General features: G+C 45.5%; 1 protein-coding gene and 1 long non-coding RNA gene across 3 annotated transcripts in view; one reads left to right on the top strand and one right to left on the bottom strand.

Annotated features, from left to right (window-relative positions):
* The window catches only part of SLC25A37 (solute carrier family 25 member 37), a 45,121-nt gene extending 41,217 nt beyond the window's left edge, over nucleotides 1–3,904 (bottom strand). The window contains exon 1 of one of the 2 annotated variants that reach the window (XM_037812542.1): nucleotides 3,576–3,904. In XM_037812542.1, coding sequence (XP_037668470.1) covers nucleotides 3,576–3,785 — 210 coding nt within the window. In that variant the 5' untranslated portion in view covers nucleotides 3,786–3,904. Of the gene's footprint in view, nucleotides 1–2,615; nucleotides 2,768–3,575 lie in introns of those variants that run through there. The other variant, XM_037812544.1, reaches the window with a different exon arrangement.
* Nucleotides 3,089–7,161, top strand: LOC119516289. Its single transcript, XR_005213269.1, has 3 exons — nucleotides 3,089–3,820; nucleotides 4,927–5,035; nucleotides 6,690–7,161. It is a non-coding gene; the product is annotated as an uncharacterized LOC119516289 (long non-coding RNA).
* Nucleotides 7,162–20,956: the final 13,795 nt, after the last annotated feature.

Below are 20,956 nucleotides of genomic sequence, written 5' to 3'. Positions count from 1 at the left end.
TTCCAAATAACCACTTACTAATCACAGGCTGTTGACTGCTTGAGCTTGCAAGACATGAGTCAGCGTTTTACCTACCTTTTTGACCACAATCCCAGGTTAAGAAGTATATTTTACACTGCAACCCAGGGATTACACACATGCATAAACCCTAAACAAGAGTTTACAGAAATAACACCTCTCCTTACCACAGGTCACGCAAGCTCAAATTTTGTACTCTCACCGATTGTCTTTTTAAAATGCCAATCCCAATAACAGGTCGTGATTCACAGTTTGAGAAACAGACATCACTAAATGTCACATGAGGGAAGGGACCCCATGAAAACAGTGTATTGAATATAATTTTAAGCATTTTTAAGGCTGTTTTTCTGCACTTTTGACCGCAAAACCAGACAGCTCGTCAGGCTGTGCTGAAAGTGACTGGTACAGGGCTCCTGCTACCTAGGAGAGAAAACTGAAAAAAGCAGCAGATTCAACACTCTCACTTGCAAGATCAAAGTCCAAAATGTGTACCTTTCAAAAGCCAAGTAATTTGTTTTTTCAAGATGCAACTACATTGATTTGGTTTCAGTGGTAAGAATTATTTTGAAACATCAAATAACATTAAAAGGACAATGGGTGTTTTTTGTTAATCAAAAGGGAACACGGGACCCTTATTTTACACATTCTTCTGTCAACTCATGACTTCTTTATTAAAAAGGGGGGAGGGATGCAGCTGCCCCCTCCCCACCTCACAACTTGGGCCAGTCCAAAGACCCCAACGCCAGATAATGAAGACCTGTGCGGAAATCCACTATCAGCTGCCCATGTCCAAACCAACCCTGGCATTCCTCGGGTGCATATAAAAAGAATGTCTACCTCAAAAAAAAAAAAGTGGAGAGACAGTTAACATGTTGAGAAATACTGTACTGTTGTGCAGCTCAGTTTTAGGAGTGGCAAAACAAAGAGACAGAAAAGTACCTAAGGCAGACAGGGGCAGAGCCTGAAATCAAATCCAGGCTCCCTGAGTCAATTACTCACAGTCTCCATCATCCAAAATATTTAAGAGGAAGAGGAACCCAGCTGGGGGCTTCCAAAGTGAAGTATTTCCATGACTGAGGCATGAATGTGTCCCCAGTATCTCATGCTGGGCACAGACAACTCTGCTGATATGGGCAGACCTTGGCACTCTGCTGCAGCCTGCCTGCAGCCCAGGGTCACACCGCTTAACTCTCACTGTGCCTTCTGCCTCAGCTGAAAAATGAAAATAACCCTAGATACCCTTCCAAGAAAGTTGTACAGAAAAAGAAGAGGTGCTTTAAAACCAAATATGCATGCTTAAGAACAGAAGAACCCCTAACGGCCCGTCTTTGGGGCAGGATTAGAATCCCAGAACCCAGAAGACCTTACAGATTAGCTAACCAAAGCCTTCAATTTACAAGCCCAGCCCCAAAAAGTCTCTAAGTGACTTGTTTAGGACAGCCAGACCAGCTCCTTCTGCCACACACACCCTGTCAGCCTGTCCAGAGCTGAAAACTGGTAAAGAAAGTAATACTAAGTACAGAGGTGATGCCTGAATCACAACTTACCAATGTCTACAGGGCAGGAGGAAACTAAACACAGATCACACAATTTAAACATGTGAGACAAACGCCTCTTTAGAGTACCAAAGGGAACTCAAAAGGCAGGACTGATGATTTTTAATCCTAAAAATAAGCTAAAATGATGCTCTGAACCAAACTCATGGCAAAGAGGCCAAGGGTTTCAGAGGGAGTCAAGTTCCTTGATGCAGCTTTCAGCTCCACATGAGCAGGGTCTGGAGCCTGCTGAAATATCTCCCTGATCCCAGCTTTCCCCAGACTCTGTCCCACCACACTTGAGACAACAGCTTCAAATATGGGGACCTGTATTACATTTGAGGGATTCTTTCCTATACAAATGCCACCTGGCATCTGTTCAAGGTCTTTCCTGCAGGAGCTTTAAAAACCTAAAAGACAAGATCTCGTCCATCCCCTTGGTAACCGCAGCAGGCAAGGACAATTCCTTCAATTCCCTGCTGGGACACTGGAGGGATAGAAAGGGTAATGGCTCAAGCACAGCAGCAGAATGAAAGACTCAGGCCTCGCCTTACTAGGAATGGTCATTCGTTTTCTCACTGTCCAGCCATCAACTGCCAGCTCTGGGAGGGCTGCCCAGGTCAGGGAAAACCCTCTGAGTTAGATATTCCAGCCTTCCTGCCTGCCCACTTACCGCCAGCATCAGCAATGAGATACAGCTGCTAGTGGGGGAGGCACTGTGAGCCCTGACTTGCAAGATAACTGTCACCTAGAGAAGCCCCCCAACTTCCCCACAGCACACTTGAGCTGGTGTCTGACGATAGAGAAGTAGGAGCCTGGGCAAGTTCATCAGCCCGCCTCTCTGTGCCTGTTTCTTCATCTAGTCCCCAGGGTCCCTGCGTGAAGTAGCTGAGCTATGACTATGAAAGTGCAACGTGCAACAGTCAATTCCAGCATGACTTCCTGCACTACTCTATCCCCTGGCCATTCAGTCTCCGAACAGGCTGACACAGGCAAGCTCTGTCTAACAGGTAACATTCGCCTGCGGAGGCTGCCTCCTCACAGAAGAGTATTTAAAACTACCTGGGGGAGTGTCCCGAAAGGTTTTCTCAGGCAAATTGAGAGCTCGCCCTCCCTGTCGCCTCCCCGCAAGCAAAATGAGAAGGCGAATGACTGTCACTGCGAGTCTCACAGCTGCTCTGCTGCCCGAACTCCGATGAGGCGCGGAAACCCTGAGAAAAAGCGAACACACACAGAGCGTAGCTTAACCTGTACCCCCAAGAGCGCTGCCAAGAGCCGAGAGAACCCCTGCCCTCCCCACCCCACTCCTCTCCCCCGTATAACACCCGCGAGCAGAAGCAAACCACGAGGGCCGAAAGGCGCCGCGGCCGGTCTGGGGCCAAGTTTCTCCGCGCGAGTGCGGTTACCGCTTCCCTTCCGCGAGCGCCGCACGTGTAGGCAGCCTCAGGCACCCCACGCAGGCCTGCGGCCGCCTCTCGCAACAGCTCGGGCATGGAACGCGCCCACGGGAGTCGCGATGACCCCGGACCCCAAAACCCGCGGACCGCGGAAGCAGGAGTGGTGAAACTGTACAAAGCTGCACCGATCCCCTCCCTGGGGATCCCCACCGCGAAGACCGAGGCAAGCGGCGCTCGCCCATCTTCCTCTCTGACCGCAGCGGCCACCACCAGCAGAAGCCGGGAGAGCGGAGAGAGCGGGGTTGTTGGAGCGCCGGCTGCTGCAACCCCGCGGGGTCGCGAGGCGCCCGGGTCTCCCGAACGCGCAGCGGAAGGCGCGGAGCGGCGCCCCAACCGCACGCGCCGGCGCCCGGAGAGACCCCCGCCCCGCCCCTCCTGCCCCTCCCGCCGGGCGGGGAAGGAGCCGAGCGCCCGCGGCCCGCCGCGCTCCACGCCCCGCACCGCCCCGTGGAAAGCGTGCTCTCACCGCGTTGCCCCAGCCTGGTGTTGCGCGGGCTGCAAACGTGCGCGCGTTTTCGCTTGCTGTCGCTTGCGCCGGTCTCTCCCAAACCTCCCCCCGCCTCACCTTCACAGAGTCTACCGGGTACATGACCGAGTGCTCCAGGATCCCGGCCATCGCTCCGGCTGTCATGTGGGTGGATACGGAGGCGCTGGTCGGCAGGTTCTCATAGTCCTCCGAGCCGGCGTCCTTGCTGCCGCCGCCGCCATCTCGAGTGTCCCCATCCATCCCCCGCCCCACCGCCTGGCTCCCTACGCCGCTGCAGCGTAGCTCCATCCGCCAGCTCCGCGGGGAACGGGAGGCTGCAAGAGGTGAGCAGGGAGGGGGAGGGGGGTAAAAACTTCACTTCTTAAAGTGGGAACCACCTCCCCGGTGCTGCGGCGCCTGACGCCATGGCGGGGTGGGGTGGAGCAGAGGGGCCGGAGACACCAATCACTGGAAAAGAAGAGGCCAGCCGCGGCCGCGCCATTGGTGTACGGGACAGCGGGGTCCCACCTCCCTGTGTGACGTCAGCTGTCCAGTGCAAATTTCCAAGCAACCGGATGGGGGCGAGAGGAGACGTTGGGGTGTCCCGGGAAGTTGAACTACCTCGAGGGTGGTGCTGGCCCGCAAGGGGCAGGGTGGCCATAATTGGGGAGAGTCAGCCAGGCCCCATGGGGGGACGTGCCCAGAGCTGGAGGGAAATCAAGAAAAGCGGCCCAGGGGAAATCCGCCCCCCGAGCCAGTGGTTTTGCAAACAGTATTGCTCAACAAGCTTTGGCATTCCTAAGGCCTGAAGGGTGGGAAGCGGCTGTGATGTCAGTTATGGCGCGGTTAGGGTCGTTGGGGTGCGGGGCGGGTGGAGTGGAGTTCTAGAATTGAGGACCCACTGCATGATATCATTTGAGCGCCTTCTTTTGGGCAGCATGAGGGCATATACCGTGGAGGGTGCAAGGTTAAGACTCAAGGCCCTGTTCTGGGCTGCTTTGTAGTGGAGGACACCCATTTATTTTAAATATGTTTCTCTCACTGAAAACACAGAGGGCTTAAATTTGTAACTCCTCTTGATCCCACAAAGAGGTTAAATTCACCCTACCCTGGATGGACCAAGACAGGAAGTAAAGCCAGAATGGAGCCCTTCTGTGAAGTCACCTCCATGAATTTTCTTTGGGTTTGACATGCTTGGATGATTTTTAGAGGCCTGGGCTCAAAGCAAGAACAAAGGAGTTGAGAGTAAAATATTGCTTGAAATCATACCAACCTGGCTTCTTAAAGTGTAACCCAGACTGCTTTCTTTTAACTTAAGTAATACTGCCTTGCTCCATTTAAGGGAGGAAAGAGGAAGCAAAAAGTAGAGGAGTGACCTGTCTTCTTAAGATGAAGGTGTAAGTCTCCCTGAAAGAATGGGATCTGCCCCACATAAATGTGTGTGTTCCAGGGCTTAAGGCTTGGCTCTGTGGGATCAGCTTCCAGACCACACCAGAACTTCCCTGCCTCATCCAGAGAAGGCTTCGGCTCCGGAGAGCTGGGACTTGAGATATGAAAGGGTGGGTGAAACATGCAGACGCTGCTCCTGCTCTTTGCCCCCACTCTGGTCCCAAGGTTCAGGTCTTCGGGATATGAGACACAGTGATGGGAGCATTGTCAATAGACGCTTCCAGGCCGGGGCTCCAGTTCCTCGTTGGGGATGGCTGCCAGTGGTAGTTCCCAAGGTGAGTGCTGAAGAAGTGGTAGGTGCCTCTTATCAGGAGACAAGTGCTGTGTTCTCCGATTGCTGGAGGAAAACATTCCCTGCTGTTGTAAAAGTTGATTTTTAAGAAACTGATCAAAAGCCTTTGATACTCAGACATAGGGGACTGGTGGTTTGATGGGTTGAGCCCTCTACCATAAGTTTTACCCTTGGGAAGACGGTTGCTGCAAAGGAGAGGCTAGGCCTCCCTGTATTTGTGCCTAAGAGTCTCCTCCTGAATGCCTCTTTGTTGCTCAGATGTGGCCCTGTCTCTCTGGCTAAGCCAACTTGAAAGGTGAAATCACTGCCCTCCCCCCTACGTGGGATCAGACACCCAGGGAAGTGAATCTCCCTGGCAACGTGGAATATGACTCCCAGGGAGGAATGTAGACCTGGCACCGTGGGACGGAGAACATCTTCTTGACCAAAAGGGGGATGTGAAAGGAAATGAAATAAGCTTCAGTGGCAGAGAGATTCCAAAAGGAGCCGAGAGGTCACTCTGGTGGGCACTCTTATGCACACTTTAGACAACCCTTTTTAGGTTCTAAAGAATTGGGGTAGCTGGTGGTGGATACCTGAAACTATCAAACTACAACCCAGAACCCATGAATCTCGAAGACAGTTGTATAAAAATGTAGCTTATGAGGGGTGACAATGGGATTGGGAAAGCCATAAGGACCAAACACCACTTTGTCTAGTTTATGGATGGATGTGTAGAAAAGTAGGGGAGGGAAACAGACAGACAAAGGTACCCAGTGTTCTTTTTTACTTCAATTGCTCTTTTTCACTCTAATTATTATTCTTGTTATTTTTGTGTGTGTGCTAATGAAGGTGTCAGGGATTGATTTAGGTGATGAATGTACAACTATGTAATGGTACTGTAAACAATCGAAAGTACAATTTGTTTTGTATGACTGCGTGGTATGTGAATATATCTCAATAAAATGATGATTTAAAAAAAAAAAAAAAAAGCCTTTGATACTCATTTAAAAGTGTGTACTTTTTAACTAGTACTGGGAAAGTGGCATAAAAGCTTGAATATGTGCAAAGCTCTTCTTCAAAGCATTATTTATAGCAGTGAATAACTGGAAACCTAAATTGTGATACATGTACTTAGTGAAATATGCACCCATTTTTGGTGCAATAAGATGGGACAGAATGTTAGGCAAAAAAGCAGAGTAAACTTCTACAAGCGTTACATTCAAAATACATAAAATATGCACCTGAAATGAATAAAATGGTTAATGTGTAGGATTAGTAGTAAAACACTTTTACTCTAGTTTTCAGACTTTAAACAATGCTCATATCACTTCTAAAATTTAAAAAGTAGAAAGATTCCTGGGGTATTTTTACAAGATTATATATGTATTATGTGCGTGTATATATGTATATGGACTCACATACACGCACACATCACACATGCATCCTAATATGTATCTCCTAATGAGCAAGAAACCCTCTGAACTTTGCAGTGGTGGAACTGGTGGAAGGACATCATCTTGTGGATAAGAGGATTCTTGGCAAATGTGAACAATGCTCATCATCTTCGGGGATGTAAGATGCTCTCTAATTTCATTAAATAAATGTTAAGTCAGAACTATCAGAAAATGTCTTTGGAATATTATAAGTACACAGTATTTTTTTTCCCCATATATTGTAGACATGGTAATTTGACACTCAGCATCCATCTTAAACCCCTTTTTGTAAGGCAGTGCCTTACAATTTTAAAACATTAAAAAATTTTAAAAAAATATTTTAAAAACATATTTTAAAAACGTGAAACACGTCACAATGATGAATTGTCCAAACACTCGCAGTTTCCACCAGAATTTGACTTGTGGTTGGCACACTAGCTTGCTTCCTTGGATGTCTGAGGGACCAAGATCTCACAGAATAGCCAAGACCTTGTTTTAACATGGCACTATTTAGTATCTTACCTACGTAACCCAAGCTCTTAACATGGTTCTAACAGAGTTCTATCATGCATACCTCCCAGGAAAGGTCCCAAATGCCTGAAAAAAAAAAATGTTAATAAAACACCCCCCCCAGGAAAAAAAAAAGTAAAAAAAAAAGTCTCCCTTGCAGCTTCAGGTGAGTTATATTCTGCTAATTACATGAACTAGGGAGACAGAAGGAGGAAGTGAGTTGGAGACCGTTTTCCTGCTGCTTAGATGTTTTCTGCCGCCTAGGAAGCTCATAGACACTTGAGTTAGGGGCAGCTAGTGTGGGCAGTGGCTTCCCTGTTGCACTGTTGGGTCACCAGCTTCATGGGTGTGGAGAGGCATGGAGATGTCAGCAGTGATGGGGCAGTCTCTTGGTCCTGACCCTAAGGCCTCAGCAGGTGACCTGATTCGTCACCTCTGTGGACATGACAGAGGTAGTTACCCTCTTGAAAAGCCAGTTTAGCAGTATGGCTCTGAAAATTAGCCTGGAGCCTGCTCTACCACCCCTTCCAACAGTACTGGATATAGTAGCAAAAATGGTTGATAATAAAGGAAATCTCTCCTGGATGCCAGGAAACATGGCAGCCAGCCCTTGTCCTCAACCAGGGGTGACATCTCACAGGCCCCATAACCCTGTCTGCAGCCACACTGACAACAGGGAGGGAGCAGCTCTCTCTCACAAAGGCAAGAGCTCCTTCACTCGGGAGCAGAGGAGTGGCTGCTACTAGGATCTCCTGCTGGGCAGGCCAGGAGACCTAGAATGACTTGCTGGTTCTACCAGAGGCTTACATAAAGTTCCTGAACGTTGAAGCTCTGAAGATATCACCACACTGCCCTGGCCTAACCAGGAGCCAAGCTCTGTTAAAAAGAGGAAGCTATTGAGGGTGCAAGGGGAAGGGCACTTGCTTTGGAGTCAGGGGCTCTGTTGAAGCTCTGGTGCCACAACTTACTAGCTGTGTGGCTCCAGCCAGCGTGCTTCCTCCTCTGCAGGTCACAGGCACAGGAACTGACCACAGGGTGGTGTGAGAATGGAGTGAAATAAAGAAGGCAAAAGCTTGTGGTGAAGTTATCTACTTTGGTGGTACTGGGAGGAAAGAGAACAAAAAGTCACGGGTACAGAAGGAAGAGGTCCAGGCTTTTCCGAAAATTCTTTTTTCGGAATAATTTCTCTAGCCCTGACATCCCTCTGCCCACCCACCATGCAAGCACAGAGATAGAGCAACCCCCTACCCACAATTTAACCAATGATTCATCTGCATCAGGGCCCCCCAGCACTCCTGCCATTGGCCAGACAGCAGGCCTTAGCCATGCAGCTGGTTTCATGTCTCCTAGAGTGCCATGTGGGGTGGGCCCGGGTGTGGGGTGTGCTTTCTGTCTCTGTTTATTACAGTGTGCACTCATCCAACTCCTGCTCAATTGTAAATCAAGTTTATATGTTGGGAGGGCTAGACATACCTGACCCTGTAATCCCTAGAATCCCTTGTTGTGTTTCTGAAAGCCCTATCTATGATTGATCCCTAGGGGTGAGTGTCCCCAGAAGACAGAAGAAGAAATGGAGACAAAAAGCTAGCCTCATCTCAGGAATTTGAAGTCAAAAGAATGAAGAGGTTGGAGAAAGCTGTCAGGTTGAAAGAACAAAGAAGGGCATTCTTTTTTGGATGTCACCAGGCTTCCTTTTACAGAGGGTGGTGACAGGCCAGGATCAGAGTTGGGGGTTAATCAGCAGGTTTAGAGACAAGTTTTGACGTGCTCCACCATCCAAGAGCCTGCCCATGCTCACACTTCCTCAGACTTGACCGAGTCCACTCATAGTCCTCCCATGTGATGTCGGCTGGGCCCCCACTGCTGTGAGGAGGCCCCTTACCCCTGGGGACTCCTGTGGCATCCTCAGCAGCTGCACCCTGCACTTTCACTGACAACACCCAACGACTCCAGCCTTCCTCCCTCTCCACATCAGGGGCCACCATCTCTGCACTGCTTTCCTTTTCCTGCCCCCAGCTTGCTTGAAGGAGACAGTGCCTGCCCTCACTGCCCTGACCAGGGCCCTCCGGCCCACTACCTCTTTGAGTCATCTGTTAGTCACCCACCACAACAGCTTACTTCTGAAACTTTTTCCACAAATATACTTGGGTGTCTCCATATCCTAACAAAAGCCCCCTTCCCTGCGGTTTCCCTTAAGTAGCTATTGCCCTATTTCCCTCCTCCATCTTGAAGTCCTCAAAAGAATAATCTACGGTTGCTGTCTCCCCTTCCTCCCAACACATGCATTCCTTAAAACTTTGCATGGTGGTTTCTAATCCCCTGCATTTTCTAAAGGAGGTCTGGTAAAGGTCACTAATGACCTAAATGCCAAATCAGCCTGCCTCTCACAGAGGGAGCCTCTTGACCTCTGCCTCCTCCGGAATTCCTCCCTCACTTCCGCTGTCTTCCTGCCCTTCTGACAGCACCTGCCACCTCCTCCTCTACCTCTTCTTCCTCTCTTCAGCCACAAAGTGTTGGCACTTGCCACATCCTGTGCTCGGAACTCTTTTCCTCTCTTCCCTGCAGTAATCTCTTCCATTTCCAAATCCCAGTTACCAACTCCATCTTTGTTTTAACTCCTGACCTCTCTGCTGAGCCATTTTCACGCACCTACCAGGCAACTCCTCCAGAATGTTCTGCCTGACTCCAAAATTCAGTGAAGTAGAGAGGCAAGAGCCCCAAATTGGGGGGAGGGGGTTTAGGCAGGAGGCCCGGGCTCTAGTCCTGACTCTGGTTGGGGGCATGGGGCAACTTATTTAAGATCTCTTGCCCCAGTTTCTTTATCTGTGGAATGAGGGGTTCGACTCAATTCAGCTCCATCTTTCTGATCTAAAACTAAATGCATAATCTGTCCTTCCAGTCTGCAGCTCCTTTTATGACATTTTTTTTTCTGTATTTTACCTCCATTTTCAGCCAATCACTTGGCACTCTTAGAGTCAGTCCTGACCCCTCTTTTTCTACTCTCAGATCCTATTAGCAGTGTGTAGATTCTACCTCTTAGACAGCATCATGTAGAGCTACACTGACCATATACTCTGTCATTCAAACTGGGAAACATTTTGAGGGTGAAAAGGGCCACTTAATTATACTAGGTCAGAAGGTATAAACTGAGACCGTCCTGGGAAACCCAGAGCATAGGATCACCTGGATTATAGCCAGTCGTTGCTGTCCATCTTCAAGCTGTCCATCTCCCTAAACCGATGGCACGTTTCCCTCTTTACATCTGTTTTGGAGGGGAGGCTCCAGTATTTCCACCAGTTGAGATGCTACTTGTCTTTAAGTTCTCAGCTCAAATGGCCCCCTTTTTATGAAGTCTCTGTCTCACAACAGATTAGCTGAACCCTGTAGCTCTTTAATGCCTCGTTCGGTCTCTCACTGCCTTCCACTCTAGGTTATAGTTCTTGTAGCCATGTCTGTGGCTCCTGTTACATGGTGGGTTCTTAGGGGCCTGAATTGAATAAACACTCAATATTTATTAAATGGTTAAGGGTTCTTTGGAAGACAGCTCCATATTCCTTCTTAATGGCATTAAAATATTACAGATATCCATTATTTCCAAAAAGTTAAAGGGTTACATCTCAGATCTGGAGGCCTTGGACACTGATAGTTTATAGAAAATAGAAGAAAAAGTGACATTGCCTTCTTTCCAACTGCATATCACAAATGCTAAATTACAGTGTTACTTTTGTTGGGATAATATGGAGTTACAAAGCCAAGGAGTGGGAAGGGATCTTAAATATGATGTAATCTTAGGCTCCCATCTTACAGGTAAACAGTAGAGATCGAAGAGGTAAACTAACTTGTCCAAGGACACAAAAGTTGTTGGTGGCAGTGTTGGGATTAAAACCCAGGTGTTTCATTCAGTACTCTTTCATTCAGCCACCTTTGAAATAAACTCTGAGGCTGATAAGACTCTTTTATTGCTGTCATTAGTCATATCTCAGATGCCTACTCTGTAAAAATCGATAGTCATCAATTCTCCCCTCTGGCCAGGTTCCCCTGACACAGCACGTTAGCACACTGCGACAGTTACCAGGTTCCACAGGTGACTTGTACCACTGTGCTCTACATTAGTAGAGTTAATTGATCATGATCCACCAGACAGCAGAGTTGCCATATTTTCAGTGCCTGAAGAGGAGCTCTTAAGGTAACAGAGATGGTTTCATGTAAAAATAAAAAGCACCTGCTTTGGAGACAGATCAGGATTATATAAATAAACACCTGCTTCTTCCAAGAGTTGCCCTTGTGAGAAACGGCTTATTCACAATTTGGAGCACCAACCATTATCCTCTGCCATTTGGGTTGCATACGTGTTTTCTGTGTGCATAACATCCTATTATCCACAGCATCTCTTAGATATGGCACATCTCTCCTGACCTTTCGTCACATGGGCTTCTTGAACACATACCTTGGTTTCAGCTGCTGTTGGAGGACAATTGCCGAGCAACTAGGAATTTACAGATGAAAGATTCACAAGGGTACACATGCTGACCACCTACAAAGCCAACAGTAGGGTCTGAGTTAGCATGAAGAGTCTCTCGGGGTGAAGGAGATAAAGGGTTGACCAAGGATAACCACTTGGTTATCCATCTCTACAATTCCCATCTGAAACTATAAATGGCCTTGGAGAACAACCGGTTCTTCTCCATTCTCTTAGGCTCCCAGACTGAAACCGTCAGTGACTGTGTTGGTAGAAGGAGCACTGTTATGAGTCCCAAGTTGGCAATGCTGGAATGGGATGGATGGTGACTTTTCCCTTAATTAAAGCTCAGGTTGTGGGGAAATGCAGGTCAACACAAACTGAGAAGACCTTTATTCTGCTTTCTTAATTACTGGATTCCCCCTTGATATGATTAATATGTTCATCTCAATTTAGTCCAAATGTGGTAATTCACAAAGTTTGTCTGCAGCTACTTATTATGTAGCTTTTTCCAATAAATTTGGTTACCAAAAACTAAAACTATCCTGGTAATACCAGGGCATTTGGTCAACATAAGAGTGTTTTAAGCCCATTTTTAAAAACAACCAGCACTGATTTAACCAATTTAGAAAACTGTTTGGCAGTTCTACTCCTGATATATATAGCCAAAGGAAATGCATACTTGTGTGCACCAAAAGACATGTCCAAGGAGGCTCATGGCAGCATAATTCGCAACACTCCCAAACTGAAAACAACCCAAATGTCTATCAGTAGTAGAGTAGAGAAAATTGTAGTATATTCACACAGTGGAATATTATGTGTCCATAAGAATAAATGATCTCCAACTTCAGGCAACAATATGCATGAAATTCACAAATACAATGTTGAGCAAAAGAAGCCATATACAAAATACTAGACAGCATGATTCTTTGTATATAAAGTTCAAAGACAAAACTAATCAGTGCCCTTTGGGACAGTGGGTGGTAAGTGGAAGGAGGCGTGAGGACCTTCTGGGATTCTGGTTTTGTTCTGTTTCTTTACCTGGGAACTAGTTAGAGATGTGTTTACTTTGTGGAACTTCATTGAACTGTACACTTAGGATTTCTGCACTTTTCCACATACATAAGTCAATATATAAATATACACATTTATATATTTTGGAGGGAAAATATCTCATTCACGGATACTTGTGAATGATAGATCTGGAACTTAAATAACTTATTCATCATCCTTTCCTCCCTCCTTGTGGACAGGGGAGAGGAGCATGGGGAACCAACACTGTGGAAAATTCCCCCGACGCTTGAGAACTGAATTTAGGGCTACCACACACATATATACTCCTTCCTGCTAATCCCAAGTCTACACTTTTTTCAAGGTGCCTGCAGCCTCCAAGACTTCCCACTGCACTTAGAATGAGATCCACCTGGCTGGCCAGTCTCTCCAAGTTCCTGCATGACCTGGCCCCTATCTACCGTGTTCTATCTCATTTTCTCTACTCTCCAGGAACCTGGCACACCAGGCTTCAGCCACATTTTTCTCTCTGGCTCCCTCTTTGGTATCTGTACTTGCTGTCCCCCCTGTGTGGAACACCCAACCATCAGCAATTCTCATGGGCAGCTTTTTCTTGTCTTTCAAGCATCGGTTCTCATGTCACTTCCTTGGAAGGGACAGTCGCAACCAGACTCCAGTCACCCTTAACACCTCACTTTTAAAAACCTTATAGCACTCATTGCTTTCTTTAATTATCTTGTTTGTTTATTGTCATGCATACACAATGTAAGCTCCAAGAGAGCAGGCACCAGGTGTCACATCTTCACAGCAGTGTTCCCCCATGCCTAGCACAGAGTAGGCTATCAGGAAATATATTTGAGTGAAAATGTAAACTGTCGCCTCCTCCATGAAGCTTTCCTTCACCCTGCAACCCATACAGATCTGCCGCCACTGAACTTTTCTAGGATTTGTGTGCTACATCATATACATGACATTTATCTTTCACTATCTTGTAATGTTTTCACTTCAGCATGTCTCAGTGGCCTTTCTAGTTTCTTAAGCCCTTGGAAAGTAGAATCTCTGTTTTATACTTCTTTATATCTCAGGAACCTAGCACAAGTCCCTACATACAACAGGAGAGCAATAAACATTTGTTTAATCAATTGAGGAGGAAGCAGAGCATAGTAGAGAAAGTGAACTTTGAAGTCAGCAGTTCTGACTCACCACTTACCTGGCTGTATGCCCTTGGGAAATTGTCATCTTTGAGTCCCATTTCTTAAATATAAAATGGGCATAGAAATTCCTACATTACAGGATTAAAAGGGATAGTATATAAAGTACCTGACATATATTAGTGCTCAAAAATGTCGATTCTTCTCTAGGTTTGACAGATGTTTGTGATCCCTTACTGTACCAGTGGACATTTTTATAGCATGCTTATGTTCACCAATGGTTTTCTGTCTCTTAATGAGCAGTTGATTCTGCTTTTTCACTGCTTTCTTTTTTCCCCCAAATCAAAACATTTCTAAAAATGCAAGTAAAAAACCAGGGCATGAACATGACTGCTGAAATAAATAGACTACAATTCAAAAGTCACTTCAAGAGCAATAGTGATCTTTCAGAACTGATCGAGTTGTGTCAGATACAAAGGGACAGCTATTGTATGATTGCACTTATATTAAATAACAAGAATATGCAAATTCATAGAGACAGAAGTTACAGTACAGTTTACCAAGGAGGGGGAATGGAGAGTCAATGCATAATGGGTGCAGAGTTTCTCTTTGTAGTGATGGGAAAATTCTGGTAACGGATGGGGTGAGGGTAGCATAACATCGTGAATGTAATTAATTCCACTGAATTAATCCCACTACTTGGGAATGGTTGAGACAGGAAATTTTATGTTGTATATAAGTTTCCATAATTTAAAAAAGAAAGAGACAGAAAAGGCAACAACAATTAAATTCAATACCCAATGTTGGAATGGACCTAACAATTGAGGAGAAAACACAACAAAAGGCCATTATTGGGACATACAGAAAAAATTGTAATATAGACTGTAAGATTTATATCAATGTTAAATTCCTTGGACTTGATAATTGCCCTTAAGGTGGTTATATAAGTGAAGATCCTTGCTCTAAAGAAATGTACATGGAAGTACTAAGAGTTCAGTGATGATGCATACAATCTATACTCAAGTGTTCAAAAGACAGATAGATAGAGAGATGATAGATATAGGTAGGTAGACAGATATAGATAAGCATATGTGGCAAAATGTTAAAAGTTGGTGATCTGGATATCTGGGTGGGGAGTATGTTGCAGTGCTATGATTGAGTTTTGTATTATTTTTGCAATTGTCCTATAGGTTTCAAATTATTTCAAAATAAAAAGTTAAATTAAGAAAAAAAAAAAAAACACACGATCACTTTTGTGTAGGTAAACCATGGGTCTTTTAAAAGACTTGTGCACTTGCCCAGGCAGGATATTAAAATCTAATACATATATAGAAGTAGAAATACAGGGTTCCATCCTTTACTTCCAAAAAAGCTCTGCTGTATGTCCCTCTGTGCCTTAGTCATCTGGCCCATGACAGCAGATGCTCACTTCGTCCCTGTGTCTCTCTCCTCCCGGAAGTTGGTGGCCAAGTCATACTAAATAATGGCAACTTATGTTACTCTTGATTATTTTCAAGCACTTTCACGTATCTTATCTCATTTTGTCCTTAGGGTTGTTATTTATGGAGTAGGATGGAGAAATGCAGGTCATGGAGTATTATATTATGGTTGGGTCGATTTGTAATTGTGCCCCAAGAGGGGTGATTAATGGAGCCAGTATCAACAGGAAGAATAAGGGTGTGACACGGGACTCTGTCCTTGACCAGGTTCAATTCAACTATTTTTTATCAACTACTAGAAAAAGTTATGAAATGCAGACTTATCAACCTCTTAGAAGACACAATGCTAGAAGCAGGAGCTTCTTAGAATGCTACAAGTCAGAGTTGTTTAAAAAATCTTTAGAAATTTAACATTTAACTTTAAAGGCTAAGAATAATAGATATGGGACAGGATAGAGCACTCCTGAATTGCTGAGATTTCACATGAAACTGTGGTTGCCCATAAGCTCAATACAAGTCACATTTTTCCCGACTCTCTTCACTTGGATAGCTGCTACTTGTCCTTCCAGTCCCCATTTAAATGTCCCCTCTTCTGGGAGGATGTCCCTGATCTCATAAGTTTGCTTCCAGTTGTTCAAGCCAAATACCTGGGAGTCAGCCGTAATTTCTCATAATCTTTCACATAGAATATCTGATCTAGCAAGTATGCCAGCTCTAGCTCCAAAGCTGAAGTCCAGGATATGCCCACCCCTCACCACTCCCACCATCATCTCTCACCTGGATTGCCACAGTGCCCCTTATCTGCTGCTCACCTTCATTCTGTGCATTCTCAACACAGCAGCCAGGCTGATCCTGTCACTCCTCTGATGCTTTTCAATCTCACCAGAGTCAAAGTCAACATCCTTACGGTGTCTTCAAGGTCCTACACGGTGTGACCCCGCGGATCCTCTCTGACTCGTCTCCGTTCCTCTCCCTCTCCCTCGTTGTACCCCAGCCATTCAAGCCTCCTTGTTCTTCCTTACGAGTGCCAGGCACACGCCCACCTCAGGTTCTGTGCTCTTGCTTCATGCTGTCCGATGGAACTTTCCACAGTGATGGAAATGCTCCATTTCACAGGGAATGGAATTTTTAATTTTAGTTAATTTTTCTTAAATTTAAATAACCACATGTGGCTATGGTATTGGATGGTGTGGCCCTAATTGTTCCCTCTGTCTGGAATCCTTTTCCTTCATGTAGCCCCTTGGTCAAGCCCCTGAGCCCCTTCGAGTCTTTGTTCAGATCTCGTCTTCTCAATGAGGAATTGCCTGATTCCCCTACTGAACACTGAAAGCTGCCCCTCTCCTCTCGGCACCCCTTATCTTCCTTTCCCTATTCTGTGTTATTGCTGTAATCACAGCACTCACCACCTTCTAATATACTGTATCATTTTACTTATTATTTATTAATATACAATATAGTCTATTATTTACAGCTTTATTTATTAAGCTTATATGTTGATGTTTATTGCTTATTGTCCATCTCCACTCCCATCCCCCAATAGAATGTAAGTTTCTCAGGGGAAGTTTCTTTGTTTGGTTCACTAATGCCTTCCCAGAATCCACATCAGTATTTAACCATGAAAGGAACCTAATAAGAGTATATTTTTAATGAATGAATGAATGAGAGAATAAATGAATGTGTGGGTCAGGTTCTCCATTTTGGTACTCCCATATTACCGTATAATTCTCTCATCATAAGACACTGTAGTGTAATCGACTGGGGTTTATTTCTACTTTAAAAATGTATTTTTTTATTACTCGTTTGCCCATGAATAAATTCTGGTTGTCAGTAATGGTTTACTTGTCTGACCATTTCCCTAGACTGCAAACCACAAGGAGCTCATCACCGGTCTGCTTTGCTGACAGCTGTACCACCAGCACCTGGCACAGTGCCCCACACAGAGAAACAACACGGACATCAAGTGCCAGGTGCTCTTCTAATAATTTACATACATCAACTCATTTAATCCTCACAACAACCCAGTGAAGCGGGTACTATTATTACCCCCATTCTATAGACAAGGAAACTGCAGCTCTGAGAAGCTAAGGAATGTTGGCAAGGGGTGGACCTCGGATTCTGACCTAGAAAGTCTGGCTCCAGAGTCCAAGATTCAAACTTCTACACTGAACTACCTCACCTTTATGAGTAGGAGCCTGATAAACAAACAAACAAACAAACAAACTGTTTAATGAATGAATCAATGAAATGCAGCTGTCAAAAAAAAGGGACAGCATTCTTCGGCTGCACTAGCCAAAGGGAAGTGTCCGGATAAGAGAGGTCAGCTCGGTTTAGGGTGATTCCTTTTCAAAAGGAGATCAGTGAGTTGTGGAATGTCTAAAGAACTAAACCACAATGGGCAAGGGTCTGAGAGTTATGAAATAGAGAGTGCTTAGGCTTTAAAGGGCTGATGGTGGAGAAACAAGATCTCCTTTCAAATCCAGGAATTACTCTTGGAAGGGGACTAGACTGAGGCCGTGGGGCCCAAAGGTCAGAGCTGGGCAGATAGGTGTAGGTTACAGGAAGGCAGATTTCAGCTTTCTGTGTGGAAGCAGCAATAGCTGTAAACATTCAAAGACAGAGAGTCTGCCTTGTGAGTCAGTGAGCGTCCCACAAAGGGCAGTGAACAAGCAGGGGCTAGATATCAAGGAAACTGTGAGAGCATTCTTGAATTTGGGTGGCAGTTGGACTGGATGGCCCTTAAAGTCCCTTTTGATGTTCAGGTTTTTACTTATTTGTTTGCTTTCGATATTTATTGAGCACTCACCATGTCAGTTAACTGTGATCTGCATGGATTATTTCATTGACCCTCCACCGCTCCACAAGTCATCACCATCATAATCCCCATTTACAAATGAGGAAACTGCAGCTTAGGGATCTCAAATAATTTGCTCAAGGCCACCAGGTACTGGGTGCAAGGAAGACAAACAGAAACTCCAAAGACAGAACTATGCTCTAGTGCATGGATTTCACGGATGAGGTAACCCTGAGGAGCTCATGACTTAATACAAGGCCACACAGAACTAGTGTTAGGGGCTGGGCTTCTGATGAGAAGCCCAGGGCTCCTGTGGTTTCATGCTGCCCCCCACTACCACTCTCTTTCCTGCCCTGCCCTGGGCATCAAATGCCCCATGTGGGCATTCCTGTTCAGTCACAGACGGTGCTTCAAACAGCTTCTGAGGATATTACTAAGGCCAGGATATCTTCTTAGAGACATAAAACCTGGACCATTGTTGCCTGGACAATTGCTGTCCTTTCAAGGCCAGTTTTCTTGGTTAATGAGCAGCTTGCCCTGTTATTTCTATCGTGAATTCCCATGTCAAAGCCTCTGTATCTCCTCCCACAAAAGCTGGACATAAGTAATGGTTTGAGAACACAAGCTCTTCCATAAACCTAATTCTTACTTTAATTTTACGAGCATTGCGCTGTCTATTTGATATGGTCCGTAAGCACTTTGCAGCAGAGTCTAGACCAGCACTGTCCAATGGAAATACAGCGCAAGCCACATAGATAATTGTAAATTCTTTAGTAGCCACATTAAGAATGTAAAGAGAAACAGATGACATTAATTTTAATAATATATTTTATTTATCCTGGTTTATCCCAAACAATTGTTTATGAGATATTTTAAATCTTTTTTCATACAGTCTTCAAAATTGGTGCATATTTGTAATTCAGGCACATTTCAAGTGCTTTATCGCCACATATGGCCAGTGACTACTCTCCTGAACAGTGCAGGTCCAGACTCTTCTTTCGAGGAGTTTGATGGGGAAGGGTAAGTGGAAAGTAAGGCGGTGTTTCAGGGTAGCTGGATCTAGCAAAAGTTTTATTTAGAATGGACTGCATGTCATAAAGGTTGACTATGGGGCATAGAGAGGGGAGAGACTAAAGATGGTAGAGAGAGGGAATAAATGACGGTGCTTCATCCAGGAAGAAGCCAAATGGGAGAGGGTGAGGGCAAGTTTAGAGGGAGATGCTGGTTGGGTTCTTCTTCTGTAATTTCTTAAGATCATTTTACTCTCACCCCTGCCCTCCTTGATTCATCCAGTTGTCGTGTTGTGATATCACAAGCACAGGGCTGGTACTCAAGTCACCAGCAAGCCAGTCTTGCGTCTTCATTTTCCTCCTTTGTAAAATGAGGTGGTCGGGCTATTTGCATATCCATCTGCTTATTCATTCACACAATAAATACTGAGTACCTACTGTGGACTAAACACTGTTCTGGGTGCCATGTGACTGTCAATTTCTTCTGAGTCGACTGTTCGGTGTTCTCCGTGACTTCTGGGTGAGGCTTTCTCTGTTGCCAGATGCTAGATCTCACAGACTGAAGTTTTCTGTTCCTAATAAAACCAGAGGCTTCACAGACAGACCAGATAGTCTCTGCTTGTGGTGGGAAAGGGGAAGAGAGAGAAAGATCACTAGTCGAATGGGCCAAAGCAGTGTGTACTATACTTTCCCATTCAGGGCTCTCTTTGAGGAATTCCCTGAGGATCAGTGCCTCCTTAGATGGATGGTACTGGGGGTTTGGATGAACAGCCATCCAAGCTCTTTGTACTAAATACCACAGTATTAAGAATGTAGGGGGAGAAAGGTAAACAAACAAACAAAAATCCCCAAACTGAACTTCTCTGGGAGCATGGCTTATAACTGCTGTCAGTATCGAAGGGCTACGGTATGGTGCCCCTCGCGACTCTGGCACTGAGGGGAATTTAGCTTTCCTTGGAGTATCAATGTCTAAAGTCTACACAGAGTTGAGGAGAGCTGTTTGGTCACCTGAAACAGAGAGGACGATGAGCAGGTCCATAAAATGTGACAGCTAGATGGAAAGTAGCAATATTTCAATTAAAAAAAAAAAAGGAATGCATTAGTCAGAAAGGGCTTTGGAGTCTTGTAGTTACAGGAGAGTGCCACAGAGATGAAAGAAGCAGCCTCAGCAAAAGACTTTGGGTGCTCCCATCCCTTTACAAGTCTCTCTAATGCTGAGACATGCAGGGACCGTGAAAGCCAGTGGCATGCCAGTATTTAAGTGCCTTTGGCTGGAAAGTTGTATAAAGCACTGTTACTTACCTTAATGCCATGTAATGTCTGCTTCATCTGGTTCCTCTGGTTTTATGCTCAATAGGTAACACTGTCTAGGTCATTCTTTGGCTTTCATGAGGGTTGGTCTACAGAGGGGGAACGTGCCGAGCCCACAGACTCAGTTCTTTCTTTCTTGCTGTAAATTAATGGGTAACTTGGCATTCTAGTTTCATATGGTAATCTCGTGAGTTTGACAAATACAAACCAGCCCCTGGGAAGTCCAAGCAGCTTTCTGAGTCTGGGATTCTGTGGCCCACACCCTGGACTGTGGTAAATCACCAAGAGGTGTTAACGAATGCCACGCAGCAGGACGTGGCCATGGTCACACCCAGATGTTTGCTAATTCACTTGACAAAACAGTTTTTAATTGTTGTTGTCATTTGTTTAACACATAGTTATTGAACTCCAGAAGTGCAAGTGAGTACCTAGATCCCAATCACCTCTAATTAGGGAACGGATCTCCTCTGCTAAGGAGGATATTTATTCCTCAGGCCTCAGGTTGCCCGTGGGGGGGGATGACTCAGGGAGATTCCGACTGCGTCCGCTGCAGAGCAGCACAGGCACAAGGACGGGCCGAGAGCGGCACTGACGGCCATTTATCTTACAGGTGTATTTGTTCTTGCAGTGAACCAAACAGTG

Source organism: Choloepus didactylus, chromosome 20 (genome assembly GCF_015220235.1).
Source record: "Choloepus didactylus isolate mChoDid1 chromosome 20, mChoDid1.pri, whole genome shotgun sequence".
NCBI classification, from domain to species: domain Eukaryota; kingdom Metazoa; phylum Chordata; class Mammalia; order Pilosa; family Megalonychidae; genus Choloepus; species Choloepus didactylus.
Note: the sequence above shows the minus strand (reverse complement) of the source record. Positions and strands in the feature narration are given on the sequence as shown.